Here is a 25,409-nt window from a genome sequence, read left to right as displayed (position 1 = left end):
GTTTTCCCGTTTTAAATTCCAGTTATATATGAGAACTTGGTAGACTTAAATCCACTTCTATTTGCAACCGTTGGACACTTTGAGTTTTTAATATTGTTCAGACCAGTTCCAGTTTCCTTTACGTGATAATAGGTTTCACTTTCTTCACTTCAACACCATCTCCTCAACATTCTCGTTGAGTGGACCAAATTTGGTATTTTTTAAGTTAAAAGGTTGCAAATAATTCAATTTTTTTCGAAATTGTGGGCCTTACATTGAGACCCTATAACATTTCAGGGATGCAGCTTGCTATAGAGATAAATTGTCCCCAATCTTCATATTTTTCCTTTACGAATTTGCTCTGTGTCGGTCACATTCACACACACAATCACACGAGTCCGGAAAAGGCCTTTACACACGAATTACATGCAATACTTTTTCTACTAGTGAAATTTTTTTCAAAAGACAGTTAAATACTAATTTTTCTTATGAAGTATATTATATATTTATTAATATTTTGAACATTTCAATCAAGATTAGATCAAATTAACAAAACAACAGTCGAATTTGCGCAGTTATGATTACCATCTGAAAATAATTATCCCTGCATAAGTAGAAAAATAAAAAATGGCATCAGCGCGACTTGAGCCTAAGAACACATGGCGTGAGCCTCGTATTATACGTACGGAGACCTTAATAATACGTTTTTTACGTACTATTGCTTAAGGTAGGTTTCTTTACGATCTAGTGTGTAAAGTAAAGTTTTAGGCACTCGAAACAGTAGTAGAAAAAATAATTATTGACAAGGTGAATGTTTAAGCCGTTTTCATACATAAAAACATGGTATAGGCGCCATGTAAGTAATTTATGTGAAAGAATTTATTGAATTCATCCTTATGATTCTAACCGAAAGGAATTAGTGTACTTAAATATCAATTAAACATTGGTTCTGCGAGATAAATGTCCTTGACAAGTTATTTAATGAGAAATCAGGTGATTAGTTATAAATTTTAGTTTTAATTTACCTGAAGATGATAATTTGTTTATCGAAACGCGCGTCAGACAGTGTAATTGTGAGTTGTAGTGTAAACAGTGTGTTCACTTCGGATATTCAAATAAACAAACAGCTTTACTTTAATGAAATATGGCTGAAAAATTAATTTGGCACATTCTGATTCAGTGATCACTGCTTACATATATTATTGTTAATAACGGATTTCATGTAAAAAAAATATCCGTACCGATCATCTAATTGTATGCTAATTTAATGTATCAATTTACATACAATGTCAACTGAAATTACAACTGTTTATTGAATTACAGTTTTTCTAATTATATAACTATTTATTATTTTCTTGAATAAAAGATCTTGATGATCTATTCTATTGAATAATGCATTTTTCGTGAAAATTATTCATTATTAGGTCACTAAAAATGAGGAAGTTTTTATTATAAAAACAACGTTTCACTTTATTCAAACAGGACTGAGATGATATGTCATAAAGTAATAAAATCAGTTAGTCTAATAATCGTGTTTCAAATTGTTGCAGTAATATTATTCATTTGGTATACAGAAACGTATTCTGCGCTCTCTTTCCACGATTTACGATAACCCACGTTATATTCCAGGCAATTTGAGTGACCAGCGACCTCTGGATGCAAAAATTCTGGTTTAATATTGCATTCATTTTGAACAGAACTTTCTCAAACCCAAATATGACGTCTGTCAGGTTAGCTGGACCAAAAAAATTGATTCTGATAAGCTCAAAAACTGCCGTTTTCATGCCGTTAAATTCCCAAAATTTAATTTTTAAAAATAATGGGATTGCTTCTTAAATGGCAATTGAAGCAGCAATTATCTTTGATTTAAGTTTGAATATTCGTACAAAGGAAGCAATATTCCAGGTCAGTTAACTATTAATTCAATGAGTCATCCCCGCAATTTTGCTTTCCCCTAAACAATAAGTGTAACAAAGCACGTAGATAATTGCCGCGTGAATTGCCTTTCACGAAAATATCATTGTCGACATCGGGACACATCAGCATCCGAGACAAAACGGGATAAAACCATTTCTACTCATACAGTCCGGAATGATTTAATGGGAATAAATGGGTTTCTCTCGTTTTACCCCAGATCCCAACGAGCCCCAAGGTCGCCAATGACATTTTTATCAACGACAAATCAAACGGCAATTATATACGTGCTCCGTTACACTTATTGTTTAGGGGGAAACAGTATTGAGGGGGTGGCTCCCCATTATCCAACCATTGACATAGCCTCTTTTATTTGAGCGTAGAAACTCACCCTCGAAGTTCATATTTCCTTAAATGGCAATTGATCAATGATTCATCCCCGCAATATTGCTTTCCCCTAAACAATAAGTGTAACAAAGCACGTAGATAATTGCCGCGTGAATTGCCGTTCACGAAAATATAATTGTCGACATCGGGGGTTGTTGGCATCTGGGGTAAAGCGGGGCAAAGCCATTTTTTACCATTATTACCATTAAACCATTACGGTTTTCATACCATACGTAGAAATGGTTTTTTCTGGTTTTGCCCCGATGTCGGAAATGATATTTTCTTGAACCGCAAACCACGGCAAAAAATCTTGTCAAATTTTATTTTTTTTTTGACCCGGTAACTTAATAGACCTCCAAATATTCATTAACGATGTGTCCAGCACGCTTCTTCGATAGATTTAGGGTCTTAATGATCTCAATCTGCTGCGAGCATCGTCCTCAACGGTTGAGTTTGCTATGGCAACGTCTGATTAATCTTGTCCTCACTAGAATTTTCGGAAAAATTCCATAATATTCCTTTTACTAATAAGTTTTATTTTTCATTATAAAAATGACAATATGACAACATTACATATGTTCAATGGAAGTATTGTTGAATAAAATAACCTCGAATCAAATTTTCGAGTGGAACAAAATTAATATTAAAACTTTTCCAAACTAAAATTAATATCTGTTATTTGATATTATACGTAATAAAAACGAAAATAGCGTCATCGACCTCACATAAATTAAGTTAAGTAGAATAATATTCTAAATTTAATTAACATCAAAACTGATTAGCAATAAATTCAGAAGAATGTGAGGTTAAAGTGATCTTCACTATAAAAAATCTTATGCTAATTTTTTTACCGTTTTGCTTTACTTTAACCAGGTATTGGTACTTAATTGTTTTTCAATGGGCAGTATACTAGTAAATAGATATAATAGACCACTGGAGAGATATTTTTGAAGCAGTGCTTAACACAGAAAAGCTTAAAAAGAAGAAGTAGAAGAAAATGAAGAGCTAGAACTAATGAGGAATTGGTCGCAGCAATGAAAATCCAAATCCAAATGTCCTGTATTTGTAACGCCTACTTAAGGTTGACTTTATAGTCATTTTTTTTTAAATAATAATAAATTTTCCAAATTTAACTTTTTGATATAAAAGGTAAGTGGAGCAGTGCCGATTTTACCACCACCAGCGACATACGCGAAATTTCTACGGGCAGAGGATAAAAGTTTGATAAAATTTAAAACAAAAGCAGAGGTAACAACATTCTGATCAGGTTATTAATAGTTCATTAAGTTCATCACATAGTATACAACCATCTACGAAGATGGTCTCAGAAGTACCTAGCCTGGCCTAGAGATGGCGGTAGTTGCTTAAAAAATACCAATATTAGAGAGTACACAATCGATACACCATATGTTGGTCCATCGCTTCACACCCGAAACTAAATAACAATCAAAACAACGGACTGAAAAGGAAAAACTGGCTCCAAAGAAGGCAAAGACCGCTCCATCTGCAGGCAATGTCATGGCGTCGTTTTTTTATGATCCAAGTGAAATAATTTTCAATGTCTATCTCGAAAAAATAAAAACTTTTAACTGAGAGTATTATGCGAGCTTTTTACAACCTTTGAGCGAAGATACCAAGTAAAAACAGGCGCATTTGGATAAGAAAAAAGTTTGAATTGATACCTCATGCACCGTATTCACCAGATTTAGCATCCTCGGATTATTTTCTGTTCCCAAACTTGAAACAAGGACTCGGTGGTCAAACATGAAGAGGTGAACTTATTGAACATCGCTGGGAAAAGTCTTCTTTTTGGGGCCACGTACTTCTGGGACTATTCTCGTATATATTGTTTTTTCAAGCATTACGAGTCACTCAAGTTCAATTATCAATCAATTTCCACGGAACCTTCGAAATTTTCCGTTTTCAAATTTATATCAACTTTTTATTTATGTAGAAATCACTCACACACAGAGTGAATTGATGTGGTTGTCTATTTGAATAAATAAACATGACCTACTTGATCCATAAGAATGTTTGATAGTTGATAGCTGTAAAAAAATCTGTATTGACATTCGTACCGAGACATTTTGTAAATGGCGTCCATGTATATACATGCATCTACAGTTGTAGACTCATCACGGGTATTTTCATCAGCCTGTCTTATACATTTACCGGGTGATTATACTCTTCTGAAAATGGTCTACGGCTGATTCAATTGAAATATAGGTACAACATATTGAAAATACTGATTCAACGTTGAAACCGCAATCAAAAAGTCGTCCTAGAGCATCAAGGAACGAAGAAAATATTTGGAGTGTTATGCAGTCTACACGACAAGCTCCACGACGCTCTAATTGCAAGAGAACGTCAGTTTTAGAGTTATCAAGACTAATTTTTATGACTTGCATCCATACGAGCTCCAATTTACCTAGGAATTGGAGGAATTTGACTTCAGAGCAGGTTTCACATTTGCTTATTAAATACTTTTTGATAGGACCACATTTCATGGTGGTTGTGAAACAGATATTCCCTGTCAGTTAACATTACATGGCCCAACCGTAATCCAGATTTGACGTCTCTTGACTCCTTAGTAGGATACCTCAAACAGTATACAGTGATAATCCGGGTAACATCGATTAGCTCAAGGAGAATATCCGTGTTTAAATAACAGCAATTACGAGAGCCGTTTGTTTTTCAACCTCCGATCGCTCCGTGCAGACGTTACGCGGGCAGAAGAAAGCGGACATGCGCTGTAAGCGACTGCGAAGTTTTCGCACTACACATTCCGCCATTGTTGACATTCAGGTGTCAGTCGGCGTTGTTCTACAACCACGTAAACATGTCCGCAAGTGTAAATCGTTTTCTACAGGCTGAAAGCCTACAGAAATCCATCGGAAAATGAGTCGTGGGCATGGGGAAAACTTCGTGAGTTATGGTGTTGTGCGTGAAGGGTTTCGGTCCTCGTAAATCTGCATTAATGAAGTAAGTTCTCAATTAGATTTGTTTTTATTCTCACTATACCTTTTGTATCCATTTGTTTTATCTATTTTCAAAATACGCACGTTCTGTTGCGCCACCCTGTATATTTAATGAATGAAAGTAAGTGTTAACGCGACTTGAAGCATGCGAGTACCATCACTAGAGCCCTATGCAAATGGGATTATTAAATTAACACCAACCGGAACCATGTATGTATATATTTAAGCAAGACGAAGCCTAATAAAAGAATTTCCGTTAGTCTACATATGGTTTTATACGTGACTCTAGTTACAAATACAAAATAACCACGTCAGTTGTTAACGAAATATACGAGGTTAATACGAAATGTATATTGTCCGATTAACGAAGTCGGTGTGCGCAATTAGCGATTAGACTCGATGGTTCAAAAGATCAAAAGAGACACATCAATATGCTCAAATACGATGACTAAAAAATGCTACATTGAACTATTTAAAAGGTTACGCGACGCGAATTCGCTTCACCAAGATAATCCTTCAGAGTAGTCATTGAATCTTCAGCAATACCAGGCAATTTTAAGCCACGTTGGTTTTATAACTGTGTTTTATAGGCATAACTTAAAGGATCTTAAAATATCTTTTGATCTCAAAAGTTCTGCTGGGGCTCCAAACGTTTTGTTCCATCTCGTCAATCTTTTGTTTGCTTCTGCACTTTCCTCCCCATATGTTTATTTAGTTTTCTTCTTTTTCGTTCACGGTCCAACACTCGCAGTTATACAGCACCTTTGGTTGTATAACTGTGTTGTAAATGCGAAACTTGATGGCCCTTGAAATATCTTTTGATCTCAAAAGTTCTGCTGGGGCTCCAAACGTTTTGTTCCATCTCGTCAATCTTTTGTTTGCTTCTGCACTTTTCCCCCCATATGTTTATTCAGTTTTCTTCTTTTTCGTTCATGGTCCAACACTCGCAGTTATACAGCACCGTTGGTTGTATAACTGTTTTGTAAATGCGAAACTTGATGGCCCTTGAAATATCTTTTGATCTCAAAAGTTCTGCTGGGGCTCCAAACGTTTTGTTCCATCTCGTCAATCTTTTGTTTGCTTCTGCACTTTTCCCCCCATATGTTTATTCAGTTTTCTTCTTTTTCGTTCATGGTCCAACACTCGCAGTTATACAGCACCGTTGGTTGTATAACTGTTTTGTAAATGCGAAACTTGATGGCCCTTGAAATATCTTTTGATCTCAAAAGTTCTGCTGTGGCTCCAAACGTTTTGTTCCATCTCGTCAATCTTTTGTTTGCTTCTGCACTTTTCCCCCCATATGTTTATTTAGTTTTCTTCTTTTTCGTTCATGGTCCAACACTCGCAGTTATACAGCACCGTTGGTTGTATAACTGTCTTGTAAATGCGAAACTTGATGGCCCTTGAAATATCTTTTGATCTCAAAAGTTCTGCTGGGGCTCCAAACGTTTTGTTCCATCTCGTCAATCTTTTGTTTGCTTCTGCACTTTTCCTCCCATATGTTTATTCAGTTTTCTTCTTTTTCGTTCATGGTCCAACACTCGCAGTTATACAGCACCGTTGGTTGTATAACTGTGTTGTAAATGCGAAACTTGATGACCCTTGAAATATCTTTTGATCTCAAAAGTTCTGCTGGGGCTCCAAACGTTTTGTTCCATCTCGTCAATCTTTTGTTTGCTTCTGCACTTTTCCTCCCATATGTTTATTCAGTTTTCTTCTTTTTCGTTCATGGTCCAACACTCGCAGTTATACAGCACCGTTGGTTGTATAACTGTGTTGTAAATGCGAAACTTGATGGCCCTTGAAATATCTTTTGATCTCAAAAGTTCTGCTGGGGCTCCAAACGTTTTGTTCCATCTCGTCAATCTTTTGTTTGCTTCTGCACTTTTCCCCCCATATGTTTATTTAGTTTTCTTCTTTTTTGTTCATGGTCCAACACTCGTTGTCATACAGCACCGTTGGTTGTATAACTGTCTTGTAAATGCGAAACTTGATGACCCTTGAAATATCTTTTGATCTCAAAAGTTCTGCTGTGGCTCCAAACGTTTTGTTCCATCTCGTCAATCTTTTGTTTGCTTCTGCACTTTTCCCCCCATATGTTTATTTAGTTTTCTTCTTTTTCGTTCATGGTCCAACACTCGCAGTTATACAGCACCGTTGGTTGTATAACTGTCTTGTAAATGCGAAACTTGATGGCCCTTGAAATATCTTTTGATCTCAAAAGTTCTGCTGGGGCTCCAAACGTTTTGTTCCATCTCGTCAATCTTTTGTTTGCTTCTGCACTTTTCCTCCCATATGTTTATTCAGTTTTCTTCTTTTTCGTTCATGGTCCAACACTCGCAGTTATACAGCACCGTTGGTTGTATAACTGTGTTGTAAATGCGAAACTTGATGGCCCTTGAAATATCTTTTGATCTCAAAAGTTCTGCTGTGGCTCCAAACGTTTTGTTCCATCTCGTCAATCTTTTGTTTGCTTCTGCACTTTTCCCCCCATATGTTTATTTAGTTTTCTTCTTTTTCGTTCATGGTCCAACACTCGCAGTTATACAGCACCGTTGGTTGTATAACTGTCTTGTAAATGCGAAACTTGATGGCCCTTGAAATATCTTTTGATCTCAAAAGTTCTGCTGGGGCTCCAAACGTTTTGTTCCATCTCGTCAATCTTTTGTTTGCTTCTGCACTTTTCCTCCCATATGTTTATTCAGTTTTCTTCTTTTTCGTTCATGGTCCAACACTCGCAGTTATACAGCACCGTTGGTTGTATAACTGTGTTGTAAATGCGAAACTTGATGGCCCTTGAAATATCTTTTGATCTCAAAAGTTCTGCTGGGGCTCCAAACGTTTTGTTCCATCTCGTCAATCTTTTGTTTGCTTCTGCACTTTTCCTCCCATATGTTTATTCAGTTTTCTTCTTTTTCGTTCATGGTCCAACACTCGCAGTTATACAGCACCGTTGGTTGTATAACTGTGTTGTAAATGCGAAACTTGATGGCCCTTGAAATATCTTTTGATCTCAAAAGTTCTGCTGGGGCTCCAAACGTTTTGTTCCATCTCGTCAATCTTTTGTTTGCTTCTGCACTTTCCTCCCCATATATTTATTTAGTTTTCTTCTTTTTCGTTCATGGTCCAACACTCGTTGTCATACAGCACCGTTGGTTGTATAACTGTGTTGTAAATGCGAAACTTGATGGCCCTTGAAATATCTTTTGATCTCAAAAGTTCTGCTGGGGCTCCAAACGTTTTGTTCCATCTCGTCAATCTTTTGTTTGCTTCTGCACTTTCCTCCCCATATGTTTATTCAGTTTTCTTCTTTTTTGTTCATAGTCCAACACTCGCAGTTATACAGCACCGTTGGTTGTATAACTGTGTTGTAAATGTGAAACTTGATGGCCCTTGAAATATCTTTTGATCTCAAAAGTTCTGCTGGGGCTCCAAACGTTTTGTTCCATCTCGTCAATCTTTTGTTTGCTTCTGCACTTTCCTCCCCATATGTTTATTCAGTTTTCTTCTTTTTTGTTCATAGTCCAACACTCGCAGTTATACAGCACCGTTGGTTGTATAACTGTGTTGTAAATGTGAAACTTGATGGCCCTTGAAATATCTTTTGATCTCAAAAGTTCTGCTGGGGCTCCAAACGTTTTGTTCCATCTCGTCAATCTTTTGTTTGCTTCTGGACTTTCCTCCCCATATATTTATTTAGTTTTCTTCTTTTTCGTTCATGGTCCAACACTCGTTGTCATACAGCACCGTTGGTTGTATAACTGTGTTGTAAATGCGAAACTTGATGGCCCTTGAAATATCTTTTGATCTCAAAAGTTCTGCTGGGGCTCCAAACGTTTTGTTCCATCTCGTCAATCTTTTGTTTGCTTCTGCACTTTCCTCCCCATATGTTTATTCAGTTTTCTTCTTTTTTGTTCATAGTCCAACACTCGCAGTTATACAGCACCGTTGGTTGTATAACTGTGTTGTAAATGTGAAACTTGATGGCCCTTGAAATATCTTTTGATCTCAAAAGTTCTGCTGGGGCTCCAAACGTTTTGTTCCATCTCGTCAATCTTTTGTTTGCTTCTGCACTTTTCCCCCCATATGTTTATTTAGTTTTCTTCTTTTTTGTTCATGGTCCAACACTCGTTGTCATACAGCACCGTTGGTTGTATAACTGTCTTGTAAATGCGAAACTTGATGACCCTTGAAATATCTTTTGATCTTTATAGTCCTGTTAGGGCTCTAGTCTTTTGTCGATTTTCCTGGCTTCACTTCCTTCGCAAACGAGAATTGGAGGACTAGAGAAAATATATAAATATAAACTTTTCTCAATGATTGGAAGACTATAAAAGATGTACAAGTTTTTTTAGGAATTAACGTTGCTGGATGAATAAGTTCCCGTATTTATGCAATTGATAAAAAAACTGCAGAATCGATTTATCAGTTTTTTTGTGTAATGAAACAACAACTTTTGTTCGCGCTGTTCAAGTCGTTAATTAACCAAGTATAAAATAAGATTGGTCTTATAGTATTGACATAACTTGAACAGCTGCTAGAAGACAGATGGTCTTATTCATTGACAAAAATAACGATACACTTGATTGTTTTGTTTAATGAGCTCTTTACGTTTAATTTAACATTAAAAAAATGTAAGTTTCAGTATAAAATCTTAATAAACAGAATCTGATAATTGCGAGATTGACGTTGAGAAATTCTAGCTAAAATTTCATTGATTTTAGACGCTAATTTTCTGTTTAACAATCATATAAGTTTGCTGTAAATTCTTGTCCATCATGACAATGTCTCTTTTCAAATTTTGGTGATCATTATGGCTAAAATCACGTATTGCACTTCGAATTGGTTGAATACCAACTGTAATCACTAGATCTGATCCCCAATGACTTTTTCTTGATTCCTAACTTTATAGTTTCATATGAGGGGAAAGATTTGAGCGAAGTGTGTAAATTTAAAAAATAAAATTGTGGAAAAAGTCTTGTTTCTTCGTTGCCAGGAACTTTTCGAACAACCCCAGTAGATTTAAATAAAGTAATCGGATTTGATTTATTGACATAACCTTAAAATTCCACAATATGGTTGTAATTCGCGATGTATGGGTTTGTGTTCTGATGCAAGATTGCAGTCTCCCAATAAACCATTTCACCCTCTCCATTTTATCGTTATTTTTCCCTATAGAAAAACAGTTTGAAATAATAATTATGATATATTTTAGAAAATACAAAGAAATAAAAAGCATTTTCAAATAGAATCACCTTCTACTGATCTTTGTACATAATATATAGATGATTGAAGTCTACCAATGGTGTGTTGTATATTCAATCTAATTTTCTCAACAAAGTTTCGAATTCAAAGCAAAATTTAACATTTATTGAATTCATTGTTGGAACAAATTCAATATGGAACACAATTAATAAACTAAATCACATCAATTTTGGTACAAGTAAAGAAGCTGCAGGGCTAGGAGTAAGATATTCAGACCGAAAAAATGCAAAAACTGAAAATAAAGAAGAAGCAGGTAACAAAGAATTATGAAATATAGAGAGGAAATACAAGTTAATAAAGCAAAAAGTACTAAGGGAAGAAAGAAGCTTCAAAAATAAGAGGGGAATCATAAAGAATATATACAGGTCCTCAAGACCATTAGCCTCAATCTTCTTCACTATATTTCTCCATTTCCTTTAGTCCTTTGCTACTTCTTTCCACTCGAACGTTCCTACCTCATCTATATCCCGCTTGACTTCTTCTGGAAGCTCTTTGCAAACCTTCTCTTTCTTCCAGTGCCATCGTCACAATTCTCTGATGTTGAATTCTAGAAATTGTCTCGATCATCAAGTTTTTTGTGCTCTAACTATCTATATCATCATTAGTTCTTCTCCAGATACTTTCTGGACATTTTGACACCGTCATACAATGTCCAGAGGACTTTTTTTTCAATATTTGCAATTTATTTTCGTCTTTCTTTGCAATTGACCATGTTTCTGATACATATAGAACTGCTGGTTTTACGTTGGTTGTTCCACACTGCTCTTAGAAGTATTTTTGATAGTGATCCCACCACTCGGCTATTTGTCAGAACTCTTATCTCTTTCTCATAGAATTGAGATTAAAGATAGAGAGCTGACGTGTGACTGAATATAAAGAAAAAGCATCGATTTACCGTTTCTCTATCTCCCTTTACTCGACAGTAAAATCATAGTAGAGAAAGATACAAAGTGGTATACTAATGCTCTTTCTCCCTCTATCAGCAGTTCAGATCCACTTAAGCAAGTTCCTTTACTTGATCAAAAGAAAAACTTGATTGAATTGGTGCGTGTTTATCCAGTTTTTTCAAGAACTCGATCTTGCAGATGGTAAGGTACTCTGTAGTGTTTGGTAAGTAGCTATATCCCTTTATGATCACAAAGGTCTAAGTAACTGTTTTGTAGAATAATAAAAGTACAGTAGACGTTCTCTTTATTAACCCTCACTTATATTGGGAAACTTGAAAGGCCGGTTAAAGTGGACAACTTCATTAACATGTAATATACGTTCAAATAAAAATATTGTATAACTTATATATTGTAACATAAAAAACCGTGGAGCGACTGCACTGCAATCCGTCATTTTTGACCTTCTGGCGTCAGTCGGCGTTGTGCTACACCCACGTAAATATTATTGATGCTTCCGACAAGTGTGAATTGCGAAGCGTGAATCGTTTTCTACAGGATGAAGGCCATAGTACTAAATAAATCCATCGGAGAATGAGTCTTGTGTGTATGGGGAAAACTTCATGAGTGATGGTGTTGTGCATGAATGGTGTCGAAATGATCTGGTGTAACGAGTTGATAGAATGGTTTAAGAAAACCGCAGATTCACCATTACTGCTTTATCTACGGAATGTTCAGAAGTTTCAAGGATTGTTTTGTACTCTACATGAATTCATTGGCGGCAACTTTCTTTGAGGATGGTATTGAAAAGCTTGTCCACAGGTAAGTGTACGATCTTTCGATAATACAATTATTGTTTTATATGAACTTGTCTTTTATTTATAGCCTATCGGAGGTTGAAAAAAAAGCGGACCTCGTAGAATAGTCTTCACAAAAGTGAAAGGACAAGCGTAAATACTGACGACAGACCCGATAATGACGTTCTACAATCTTATGACTCAGATTCTCCCGAGTAATTCATAACAAAGTTTTACTTCCTTGTTCTTCGATGGAGTAGTGATAATAAATCTGATATGAAACTCAAATCCAAATATTTTGACATAGATTCACTGCCCTATGTTGTGCTGTGCTGGCCAAATTGCTAAGTATACGCCTGAGCTAATTATTTGTTGTTGTAGTGGTAGTGTCAACAGTGTTTGCAGTATACTTTTTCAAATGCTTGAAATAGTTTTTTTCTGTGTGTTCACAGAAATCAGTGAAGAGAAGATGTAGTCCTACTTTTATTCGTAACTGTTGTACTGATTAAAAAAATTAAAAAACGAAAAAAGAGTAATAACTACCGAAGACAAACTTTCTTGAGTAGAAGATTAAAATTTGCCACATCCTCCACGAAATACAAACATTTGAGTGGTTGAAAAACACTTTATTGCACACCAATACTATATAGTTAAAAAGAAGATTAGTTCAATTAGATAACCTTCACACAAAAACAATTTTATTACAATTATTTTTTGATTATATCGATGAAATCTACACGCATTTTTTTCTCCTCCTATGCCGTAGTTGAATTAATATAGTCGATCTTTCATCTCCGATAGATCGGAAAGATAATTCTACAAAATAAACCAGCGAATTTTCCGTAGACTTTATTTTCAAATTACATACTATCGTCTAAATATGTAATCTCGACGTCAAATCCGACAATGGGATCTATAATCTTCAATTTATTCAGTAAATATTATTAAATCCGTGGAAATAAAAACTTGGAATCGTGAGTTACATTACAATGTGTTTTTCCATCTATCAACTGGAAGGATTTTTGTTTAGAATATTGATTTAAGCTTGAATTTTTTTATTTATGCAGTAAATTAAGGATAATTATAACCTATTCTGTGCTCATAACCTCAAAAAATCAAAGAGTTAAACTAAGAAGTTAAAAGTTGATGAACTTTTAATAATAATTCTACAATTTAATCGAATCCAATAGCTTTGTTCGCGGATATAATTCCGAATCAGTTTAGGCGTGCTTTCAAAATTTACGGGTATCCCTTCACGAATGACAATTTGGCAAGTGCGCATGCGATCAGTTCCTAAACTGATTCGGAATCAAATCCGGGAACAAAACTAATGTTAATCGCAAAGAAGCTGGATCGATTATTTGTGAAGGAATCGTAGATAGACGGATTTAAAAAAGGTGTTTCATTAATAACGTCGATTTACAACGTTCACTTTATTTATAGAATTCTCATACAAGAGGAAACCTTTAATATTCGAAGTATAACTCTCTGGAACGTTCACCAAGCTCTTTGAGACCTTGATAAAACCATTCTTTGACTTAGATGCAATCTCAATTGCAATTAAAAATTTTTCCAAGCTATAATTTCATTGTCTTATCGCAAGAGAACTTTTATAGATCTTACGGAATGATTTTGAATGGGTCCAGGAAGGGTCCGTGCCTGAATTTTGAAAGTTTTGAGAAACAACGTGCAAAGTTGAAAAGTTTTAGAACTGATAGTTTCAATGGGGTGTGTAAATTGTAGGAAGATGTATGGATAGCGGCCTACCTAATAGGTTCGATCTTCAGGTAACACAAATTAGAATATATACATAAAATAGGGCTCAATCGAATTCTAGTTACAAAAGAAGTTACTTACGAAGAAAGGACTCGAAATATTCTAAAAACAATAATTATACGGAATATTTATAATTAGATACATTCAAGAAATAATTTTTGTTTCTGAATATTCCAAAGATTTTACTTCTAACAGGTTTGTGAACTTTTAAATCTTAATTGTTCTCAGAAGACGGAGATTATTTGTATTTGCACTCGAAAGAAATATAAGGGCTTTCAGTAGAACAAACATAATAAAACGAAGGACGATATTAGATAACTGAGAAAAAGATTATGTTAGGGTAGATTCGAAAAACAGGGCGGTGTGTTGAGTTTTTAAGGTAGTCATGGCGAATAGGTTTTCAATTGAGCATGATTCCGTTGAATTTATTCATTTATTATACGATTTTTGACAAATGTGGACTTAGAAGAAACAATTTTGGAACAACCTCATTTACCTATGTCCATTTTTGAAAAAATTCTTTGGGACTATCTATTTTTAGATATAAATTAAGCCAGAAAAGCCTATTTTTGATAAAATTCAACCATGGAAAGACAATTATTTGATAAAATTAGTTTGGAAATATTCATTTTTGGACAAAACTAACCAAAAAACCCAATTTTCGACAAAGTTTAACCCAGAGTAGCGTTTTTTGACAAAATTCAATCCAGAATTGTCATTTTGACAAAATTTAAAAATGGAATGACAATTTTTATCGAAATTAGTTTGGAAATATTCATTTATATGCGAAAATAACCAAAAAAGCAATTTTCGACAAAATTCAACCCAGAAAAGCCTATTTTTGATAAAATTCAACCATGGAAAGACAATTATTTGATAAAATTAGTTTGGAAATATTCATTTTTGGACAAAACTAATCAAAAAACCCAATTTTCGACAAAGTTTAACCCAGAGTAGCCTTTTTTGACAAAATTGAATCAAGAATTGTCATTTTGACAAAATTTAAAAATGAAATGACAATTTTTATCGAAATTAGTTTGGAAATATTCATTTATATGCGAAAATAACCAAAAAAGCAATTTTCGACAAAATTCAACCCAGAAAAGCCTATTTTTGATAAAATTCAACCATGGAAAGACAATTATTTGATAAAATTAGTTTGGAAATATTCATTTTTGGACAAAACTAACCAAAAAACCCAATTTTCGACAAAGTTTAACCCAGAGTAGCCTTTTTTGACAAAATTGAATCAAGAATTGTCATTTTGACAAAATTTAAAAATGAAATGACAATTTTTATCGAAATTAGTTTGGAAATATTCATTTATATGCGAAAATAACCAAAAAAGCAATTTTCGACAAAATTCAACCCAGAAAAGCCTATTTTTGATAAATTTCAACCATGGAAAGACAATTATTTGATAAAATTAGTTTGGAAATATTCATTTTTGGACAAAACTAATCAAAAAACCCAATTTTCGACAAAGTTTAACCCAGAGTAGCCTTTTTTGACAAAATTCAATCCAGAATTGTCATTTTGACAAAATTTAAAAATGAAATGACAATTTTTATCGAAATTAGTTTGGAAATATTCATTTATATGCGAAAATAACGAAAAAAGCAATTTTCGACAAAATTGAACCCAGAAAAGCCTATTTTTGACAAATTTATTTTTAAACAAAGTTTAACGAAAAAAAGGCCAATTATTGACAAGATTTAATCAGGTAAAAAAAAATTTTTTCATAAAATTGGGTTGGGAATATTCACTTCAAGGAAAAATTAACCGAAAAATCCAATTTTTAAAAATATTTAACATAGAAAAGTCCACTATTGCCAAAAATAGTTTGATAATATCTATTTTTAGGCAAAATTTAAATGAAATAAGGCCAATTAATGAAAAAATTCCACTCATAAAAGATTGGTTTTGACAAAATTGAATCAAGAAAGCCTATTTTTGATAAAATGATTTTTAGACTAAATTTAACGAAAAAAAGGCCAATTATTGACAAAATTTAACCACGTAAGAAATTTTTTTCCATAAAATTAGATTGAAAATATTCATTTTTGGGCAACATTAACCGATAAATCCAATTTTCGAAAAAAATCAATCCAGAAAAAGCTACTTTTGAAAAAAGTAGTTTGAAAATATCTGTTTTTAGACAAAATTTAACAAAAACAAGCCAATTATTGATAAAATTCAACCCATAAAAGCTTCTTGTTGACAAAATTAATATGGTAATATATATTTTTAGACAAATATTAAACACGTAAGGACAATTTTTGATAAAACTAGTTTGGAAATATTCATTTTTAAGCAAAACTAACCACAAAAAGCCAATTTTTCGTCAAAATAGGTTTGGGAATATCCATTTTTAGACCAAACTTGAGCAAAAATCCATTTTTAAACAAAATTTAAACAAGAAAGGGCAACTTTTGATTAAATTAGTATAGAATTATCTACTCTTAGACACATTTCAAGTAAGAAAAATCAATTTTTGATCAATTCTAACTTGGAGGAGGCAGTTTCTGATAAAATTAGACTTAAAAACGACTTTTTCCGGTAGATGTAATAAACTAAGAAAAGCCGATTTTGAATAAAATTAGGAGAATTAAATTTTTGACAAAATTAAATTCAGAAAGTGAATTTTTCTTAAAATTACATTTGGAAATGTTATTTTTCATTTGTTGTGAACATAGAAATGCCAATTTTGGATGAATTAACAGTGAAAAATAATTTTTACAAAACTAAAAGCAAAAAAATGAAATTTTTAACAAAATCCATCTTTGAGCATCCAATTTTCAACCTAATGGTACTTGAAAAAGGAATTTTTTGGTTGAAGTGAAATTTGAAAAGCCAATTGTCAATAAATTATCTATATAATGACCAATTTTAGACAAATTTAAAGTCAAAAAAGGTCATTTTTGACAAAATCAAACTAAGAGTACTAAATTTTTGATCAAATAATATATGAAAAGACATTTTTTTAATGAATTGTGTCTTAAAAAATCAATTTTTGTCAACATTAGATTCAAAAATGCAATTTTTGGGAAATTGAACCAACAAGGATCAATTTTTGGCTAGATTATTCATAAAAAATATTTGAATCGGTCATTTCGAATTCAAAATTTGATAATTTTTGACAAAATTTCACTTAAAGAAGTTAATTTTTAGCGAAATTGAATTGAGAAAATGCGTTTTTTATGAAATTGAACTCAAAGAAGTTGAATTTTCACGAAATTGGAAAAAAAGCCGATATTTTTTCAAATTAAGCACAGAAAATAAGAATTTTATCAAACTGAAATCAGATAAGTCAATCTTTGACCAAATTAATTTCAGTTAAGCAACATTTTGATTAAACTGGAGTAACAAAAACAAACAATTTTTCCAAAAAAATACTTCTACAAAATTAATTCCAAAACAGCCATTCAAAATGAATGAGTAAAACCAATTAGAAATACTAAATATTGATAGAAAAAACGATTTTTTAACGAATTTATTTCGTTTTTAGACTAGATTAATTCCAAAAAAACCATTTTTCGACAGATTAGAACTCAAAAAAGTTTTGCTTTAGCGAAATGAGCCTAGAAAAACAATTTTTGAACAAATTTAACTCGGAAAATCTATTTTTTGTTGGATTAAACCAAAGAAGCCTTTTTTGGAATAAATTAAAAGAAGAGAAATCAGAAACTGCCGATAAAACAAACAATTTATTTAGAAAATAGCCATTTTACGACAAAATTCATACCAAAACTGCCATTTTTTTATAGAAATCAACTTGAACAACTTATTTTGAACATAATATATCTATAAAAAATGAGTTTTAGAAGAAGAAATAAGAATAATCGGGAAAAGATGTGAATGGAAATAAGTAAAGAAGGTTCTAAACCGATAATTCAATAGATATACAATATTTTATATAAATTGAGAAGTATATTTTCAACAATATATCACTGATGATATTTCCATACAAATCTTAATATTTTCAATTTTTGAGAATTTCCTATTTTTGTATATTTTTAGGCTGTTTTTAAAAGTCAGTAACATAAAGACCATTAAAACTATCCTTACCTTAACGGAAAAAAGCAATCCACATAAAATCCAGTAACGCCACTGAAACTCCAACAAAGGATTTCACTCAAAAAAAAAAAATATCTATTCATATAAACCCACAAAAATATGCACTACAACTCGCGCTACGAATAATATCCTAACAGTATCTAGGCGGCGTGAACGTTCGCGACAGAATGAAGAAAGAAGAAAGCGTTAGCGGGTTCGCGGTCACGTGACTTCGCCATCCACTTCTTGCAGCAGTCGGCGGAGTTGAAGCCAAACGTCCAGCGAAAGAGTACGTCGACCGGACATCCTCTTATCGACCCTTTATTTGGATTCTTCTTCGCAACACGATCCTTCTTACTCATATTTTCCCATTGTTTCATCTCAAGACATTTCTTGTTTCAATATATACACTGTCAAAAAAGGGAACCATCAAAATATTATATTTAGGAAGCGTTGGTACTGATAGTAACATTTAAGTTTAGTCCCTTCGGTATTTCATTATTTAGAGCTACAGATGTTGAAGCAGACGGTTCGCAGTTGCAACTAACAAGGGTTGAACAATTTTTGTGATATTTCTTTGTATGGATTCTTGTATGTATCCTTTCATTACGTTGGAAGAACGCCAACTTCCGTGTTTTTTCAGAGTGAGCAAATCAGCGCTTTCCACCAACACGGTTTCCGAGACGCCTTAGCCCATCAGGTATATCCTTCGGGATTTTTCAGTTTCGGGTATTTTGCGTCAAGTTTTGGGATAGCATTGATGGTATGGCATCCAAAATGTTGGGCGTAACACCTTCTGCTTCATGGTGCACGGGACTCGAATATAAAATCAATTCAGCCAACCAACCCACCAAATAATTACAAAGATTCAATTTTTAGGCCAATCAGTAACAATAATGTTATCAGAAGAGTAGACGAAACTAGTGAAGATATTGAAAAGCAAAACTAAGGTGGGGCATGGCACAAAAAAATTAGTAAAAACTGGTCTAGACACTATAGTGTCGGTGATTTAGATATTGTCCGGCCCCGATGTTGTCCATTGTCCAACGTTGTAATACGAGAAACACAACTAACAGGAAATCATGGACTTATAAGAGGCTGCCATAATCCAGTGAGGTATTTACGTGCTTTATAACGAAAATTTTCACCTGAGAAAGTTTGAATTTATTTCAAACTTTACAACCACATCATATAACAAAGCATATGACAAAATTGTATTTGAAATAGCTTCAAACTACGAAAAAATCACTTTTACAATAAAAAAAAAGAAAACTAGATACTTGAATTTCTTTATTATCCTCACCATAACGTGATTTTAGTTTACAGGTCTTTAGAAAACTGATTCTTGGAAAATTGGAAATTTCGTAGCTTTTCTGACTCGGATACGAAATCAAAACATTCTGGGACAAACGCATTTCCTGCTCAGTCGTTTCATTGCAAATATAATTTCACTAAAAGAATAGCCGGATTTTTAACCACTTAAAAGTGAGGTTATGTCACAAATAACAAGAACAAAAAGAAACTGGACGTTTGAAACATTTTGATCACTCGGAGATTGAAAAAAAATGCGTCTTCTGTTGGTTATAGGTATCCCTTAATCTTTCTCATTATACACTGTCATCCAACTCTAAATCATCCTCTTAATAAAGTTAGACCAGCGTGTCGATGAACATCCTCTGCTTCTAAGGGTCCCATTTAAAGCCAGTTATTCTTATTGCCGCGTCAATCAAACCTGTTGCGTAATGTTACATTACACACAAGTTAGAGTTGCAGCACCTCTGGTGCTGCATTGGAGGAGCACCTTTCTCTTCAAACAAACAGGAATTTCGTATATGAAGACCCGATTAAGCTTACCAAAGGCGGCCTATGTTAAACCTATCCTTCTGCTTAATACTTAACACAAGGTTTGTCATGTATTCTGCTTTTTTTGTTTATGTTCAATCTATTCTTTAGGAGACTTCATTAAAATCTTAAAACATACTTCCGACATCGTCCACACGCTTTTCTCTATGAGCCTTTTGGTGAGTACGAGCATTCTGGGTCCGACCATAATCAAATAAGTGAAAAATGCATTTTTGAATCGATAAATCGGTGTAATTAGTGCGAGACTGCAGACCAATCCGAGGGGAAGAAGGTGGCCTACGCAGACGATGTTGACCTGCTTAGCCGAAGAGATATAAAGCTTACGGAGGACTTCTAAGAGTGAAGTGAAGAATTCGATCGAAAAGGGCTGATCCGAGACCACGCAGACACCGTTTACGTTAGATAACTACACCTTCGAGGGTGTTAACTTCAAATACCTTGACTCTCTCATAATTGAAAGCAACGGGACTGCACTGGAGATACGGGATAGAGTAAAAGCTGGAAACGATGTGTATTACAGTGCCTAAAAGATGCTGGAATCTCGCCTACTCAGTAGAAGCAAAAAAGAGAAGATCTATCGTACAGTACTGAGGCCAGTTATCATGTATGCTTCTGAAACCTGGCCAATGACTGTTAGGGACAAACTGGGACTCAGCCCGTGGGAGAGAAGAGTACTTCGGCGCATCTATGGTCCAATCCAAGACCAAGAAGAATGGTGCATCCATACTAACTAGGATGGCTTGGTCACGTCGAAGGGTTGAAGAGTCGTAGCACGATGTAGAGCGGGACCTAAAAGAACTAGGCATTCGAAACTGGCGCAGAAAAGTACAGCATCGAGAAGAATGAAGGACGGTTATCTGGGAGGCTAAGGTTCTTCAAGGACCCTAGTGACTATTGGTAAAGTAAGGTCAAACAATGAATAAATATTAGAACAATAAACATATTGCATTACTTTTAATTAATGTTACTTAAATTATGTTCTGCCTTTGTATAAACAAAACGTCCAAGTGCTATGCATCTCTTTCCTACTTCTTATCTTCAATTTTTTTCTTTGGCCTTGAAATCAGTTACAATTTATAAATAGCAGTTACAGTTGTAACATAAAACTATTCAAGTTCATACTTTCGTATGTTTTAGAAACAATTTTACATTTTATTAAAAAATTAATTGCCTTTAGAAATGCGGATACAATTTTTTTGTACTTGAAATGTCGATTTTGCCTTATACGCTTTTATTTCAGGTTCATACATGGAATACATACTATTATTATATTAATCCTTATAAGTATATCTCATATTATTTAGAACAGTCAAAATGATTACTTAGGTAAAAAAATCATAGAACCAGATAGTACGATGGGAAAACACAAATAAGTAATTCTAATTAATTAAATAAAAAACTGAATATTGGACAATCACTCATAGTTTCACAATTGTTGAAAATGTGTAGTATTGTAAAAAAAGCAACCAGTGCATTGTTTTTCTAATCATACACAAATTCCTATTACTATTTTTTTTGTAAACAAATTTTGAAAAAAAAAATGTAATGAAAAATCTAAATATATGCAATATAAAATACGCACGATATTGTGCAGGCAACACGTAATACATCCACGTGGAAATAAATCGAAAAGTCGAATTATCGATTATGGAATTAAATGTACTTTTATTTCATATCCAAAACATTTTTTTTTCTTTGTGAAAAGTATAGATAGTAGAATCCATGCACATTTTAGTTATAAGGAATACAGCTACTGGATTAATTGTGTTTAAATTGTCTTTTATAATCGATACTTACGTACAAATACATAATCGAGTCATGAGGTCGTTTCTTTTTACTGTCATATGTCATTAGTTTGTCGTCGTTTTTTATCTATTTCCTGAAATTAAGTGGGTGAAAGAAAATATTTTATTGCATAACTCTCAAAAAAGACGTTCGAATGAGCCAAATTTAAATGTCTATTAACTGTTAGGTACATAATTTGATTCAAAAAAATTTCATAGTGCTAGTGGCCTTTGACCTAAATATTAACTATAGGCACAAAATGGCGCAAAGCTAGATTGATAAACATCACTGCCTTTTTCTAGTATATATTTTTTAGATTTTTAAGCGTTAAAACATAATGAAAGATTACTTTTTGGCAGCTTTCTCAGTTCTTGCAAGTTTTATTCTTGTTATACTCTTTATTTTATGCGGTAAAAGCTACTGACGTGTTTTCTTTGTGGTAAGTATTTTACTTTGTCTTGTTTTAGGATGGTTCACAGTTTGGAAGCTTATTCTAAGTAGATTCCGTTTCGTAAGGGAACTGATAAAGGGAGCCGAATTGCAATTTTCCAGAAATAAATTGAGACCGAGAAGAGACTGAATCTGTAAAAAAAATGAATATTCGTTGTGCAAAGCCCGAAGATTTAATGAACATGCAACACTGCAACTTGTTGTGCTTACCCGAAAACTATCAAATGAAATACTATTTCTACCATGGCCTCAGCTGGCCACAACTTAGCTACGTAGCAGAGGATGAAAAAGGTACTTTCATTATTTATTATTTTCTTATAAATTTAATAATGTTTAAAGCTTTTTATTATAATATATCAGAGATTTAAATTATGAGTTATGTTAATTTCTGTAGTGTTTATAATAAATTAAGCTTTAGATTCATATATTTTGGACTCCGAATTATAGTGAAGTCTAAGTCATAACTATTGTTCTGTCAGATTATATTTAAGTCTGTTTGGAATTGAAAAAAAATTTAAAGACGGAGTTGAAAATGACGCCAAAGAATTACTTATACAATAAAATTTGTAGTCCTGTGGAAAATAACAAAAATATTTACTAATTTTCACATCAAACCCTAACTATTGAAGTTTTTATTGAGCTTTTTGGTCAGTAGTGACGTTAGGCTAGGGGACTATCTAGGGTACTAGGTATAAAGAGGCGCTATTGACGAGATTTTTGAGAGGGGCTTATTTACCCTAAAATTCCCAAAACATTCGTTATATTGGCATTTGGTTAATTTCAAGGAGCATATCCTATTATAGAAGAACATTCATTTTTAATATAAACTTTCAAAACAAAGAGCTGAACAGGAAGGACTACAGATTAATTCAAGACTGTATCATATTGATGAAATTTTGTTTCCTTTGTTATACCGAAAATGTTCTTGGAAATTATGAAAGAATAACTTGCAAATTAAAAGTCTTAAACTCAATTTTAAGAGGTACTAAAGTGCAAATTTCCATTTTCAATTTCAATGACATAGGAACAATGTTCTTTTAGAATTTGAAACTCTGTAACTCACTTTGGGTAAGAGATTTTGGAATGGTCAAGATTTATTTGATCATTTTTGGGACAATCTTTGCAATGACTTCATTTCTGAATTTTCAGTAATCTTGGACTAAAAACACTTTTTTACACTCGCATCTTTTAGTTAAAGTCCTTGGGTTAGTAACCCTGCAAATGGTGACACTCGTCTCAGATTTTCCAGGCACTCTGTATACTAATTCCTAACTTGGAAGTATATGTATAAAAAATAATGATAAAAATCCCAATTTCTAATCATTAAAAGTACATACGTAACAAAGCGAAGGATAATCGCCCACATAGTACTGTATTATTATGTGGTAAACGCCCAGAATCAAAGCCAAATCACCTAAGAATTCTAGAACTGTTGAAGCAAGAAAACAGTGACCAACCAATAGACCAAATGCTTGGCATGATGGACAAAGATGACCCATTCAAATTCATTATTTATGACCACAATCATAGGTCAATAAAAGACTCTCTCTGGTACACAGACTATTCGAAGCTAGTGAGTGGCTAAAGAATCATGTAGAGTCTCACTGGAGAAACACTTCCTAATAATATCAGCTAAGAAGTCTGAAGAACTTCAACATCAAACTAGTGGTTGGTTTTCTAACAGATCACTGCCCTGTCAAACATCACCTTAAGACGATAGGCGTGGCAGAGGACGACAATTACAGATGTCTAAGGGACACTTGGAATCACTTATCTAAGACGTTGATTCCCATTAGGAGCGGCCAGCATATAACTTTGCTTAATAATAAATCTTAATGAATACAATAATAACTAGAACTTAGGTAGGAAAATTTATGGTCCTTCATAGTCACCTTAATGTAAGACATAAATTAGGTTATCAGAGACAACACGTTAATGGAGGGTAAAATATGATTAACAGATCCTAATGGTTCCCATTAGGAGAGGTCATTGTCCAAGCTGGCTTAAGTACTAAATGTTATCATATGCAGTAAAAACTATAAATTCTGGTAGACAAGGGACATTAATATAAGACAAAAATTAGATACTCAGAGACGATATGTTAGTGGACTGTAAAATAAGGGACACTTTGTTTCACTTATCTATATGATTAGCAGATCCTAATGGTTCCCATCAGAAGTGGTGAGATAATTCACACAAGAATTTTATATCTCTGCCTGGGTTACATTCGTGCAAAATGCCCAATTTTAAATAGGAATTTATTTATTTTATTATGTCAGTTGTTTTTGTAAAATAATTTTTTGTAGCATTCCTTTTTTCTTCAATAAAATTGTTCCTTTGGATAAGCAATAGTTTCTTTTTGCATTTAATACTAATTTTTTTCTAGCTTTCAAACAGTCTATTAATGAATATTTTCTTTTCTTATTTTTTGTATATAAGACACTAGAGTTGTTTTAAAGTGGCTACCTCATTTCAGGGAACATTGTTGGTTATGTTCTGGCAAAAATGGAAGAAGACCAAGAAGATCTGAAGCACGGACACATAACGTCTCTTGCTGTGAAACGATCCCATAGGAGATTGGGGTTAGCGCAAAAGTTGATGGATCAAGCATCTGAGGCGATGGTAGAATGTTTCGATGCGAAATACGTTTCTTTGCATGTTCGTAAAAGTAATAGGGCCGCTTTGAATTTATACAAAAACTCTCTAAAATTCGAAACAGTAGAAATCGAACCGAAATATTACGCAGACGGAGAAGATGCGTATTCGATGAGGAGAGACTTATCTGAATTTGCTAAAAAAGTTAAACCTAAGTCTGAAAATAAAAACGAAGAGTAGCTTAATTATTTCTAACTTTTTATATTTAAACTAAATAATAACAATAATACGAAAATTATTTGCGTTTTATTTAAATAGGATATGTTTGAATGGTGCTATTATTTCTTATTTAAGGGTTACCGTAAATATATTAAATATAATTGTGTTTTTTTCTGTTAAGAAGAAGATCTGTTCAGAAACCGACCCCACAATTGTCAAGCTCTTATTAAAACAAGAAGGAGAATCCTAGAATTTGACCTGGTGTTATACGGACTATGCTCTATCGAAAAGAACCATTTGTTATTGGTTTGTTGAATTTAAACGTGTTCGTACAGATGATGGTTAACGTTCTGTACGTCGAATTGAGGTGGTTACTCCAGAAAACATCAAAAAAGTCCACAAATTGGTTATATTTAATCGTAAATTGGAATTGCGTGAGATAGCTAAAGCCGTAAAGATAT

The 25,409-nt window shown here is 33.5% G+C and overlaps 2 protein-coding genes across 5 annotated transcripts in view; one reads left to right on the top strand and one right to left on the bottom strand.

Annotated features, from left to right (window-relative positions):
* The window catches only part of LOC130891755 (uncharacterized), a 167,966-nt gene extending 149,740 nt beyond the window's left edge, over positions 1-18,226 (bottom strand). The window contains exon 1 of one of the 2 annotated variants that reach the window (XM_057796692.1): positions 18,049-18,226. The gene's annotated coding sequence lies outside the window, so the exon portion shown is untranslated. The remainder of the gene's footprint in view (positions 1-18,048) is intronic. The other variant, XM_057796695.1, reaches the window with a different exon arrangement.
* Positions 18,227-21,715: 3,489 nt separating this feature from the next.
* Positions 21,716-25,024, top strand: LOC130891758 (N-alpha-acetyltransferase 10). 3 transcript variants are annotated; one of them, XM_057796701.1, is made up of 3 exons: positions 21,716-21,788; positions 22,152-22,425; positions 24,611-25,024. In XM_057796701.1, the coding sequence occupies exons 2-3, from the start codon at positions 22,278-22,280 to the stop codon at positions 24,967-24,969; spliced, it is 507 nt and encodes a 168-aa protein (XP_057652684.1). In that variant the 5' UTR covers positions 21,716-21,788; positions 22,152-22,277; the 3' UTR covers positions 24,970-25,024. The 3 variants fall into 3 exon arrangements, with proteins under 3 accessions (XP_057652684.1, XP_057652683.1, XP_057652682.1); XM_057796700.1 differs by having other exon boundaries at positions 21,722-21,871; XM_057796699.1 differs by having other exon boundaries at positions 21,761-22,094.
* Positions 25,025-25,409: the final 385 nt, after the last annotated feature.

The sequence above is a fragment of the Diorhabda carinulata genome, chromosome 3 (assembly GCF_026250575.1).
Source record: "Diorhabda carinulata isolate Delta chromosome 3, icDioCari1.1, whole genome shotgun sequence".
Classification (NCBI taxonomy): domain Eukaryota; kingdom Metazoa; phylum Arthropoda; class Insecta; order Coleoptera; family Chrysomelidae; genus Diorhabda; species Diorhabda carinulata.
This window is presented reverse-complemented; position numbering and strand designations above follow the sequence as displayed.

Excerpts from the sequence above, each read along its gene's own strand:
- LOC130891758 (XM_057796701.1), top strand. The coding sequence starts at position 22,278 with ATGAATATTCGTTGTGCAAAGCCCGAAGATTTAATGAACATGCAACAC. Across the intron at positions 22,426-24,610 it reads CGTAGCAGAGGATGAAAAAG|GGAACATTGTTGGTTATGTT; the intron begins GTACTTTCATTA and ends ACCTCATTTCAG.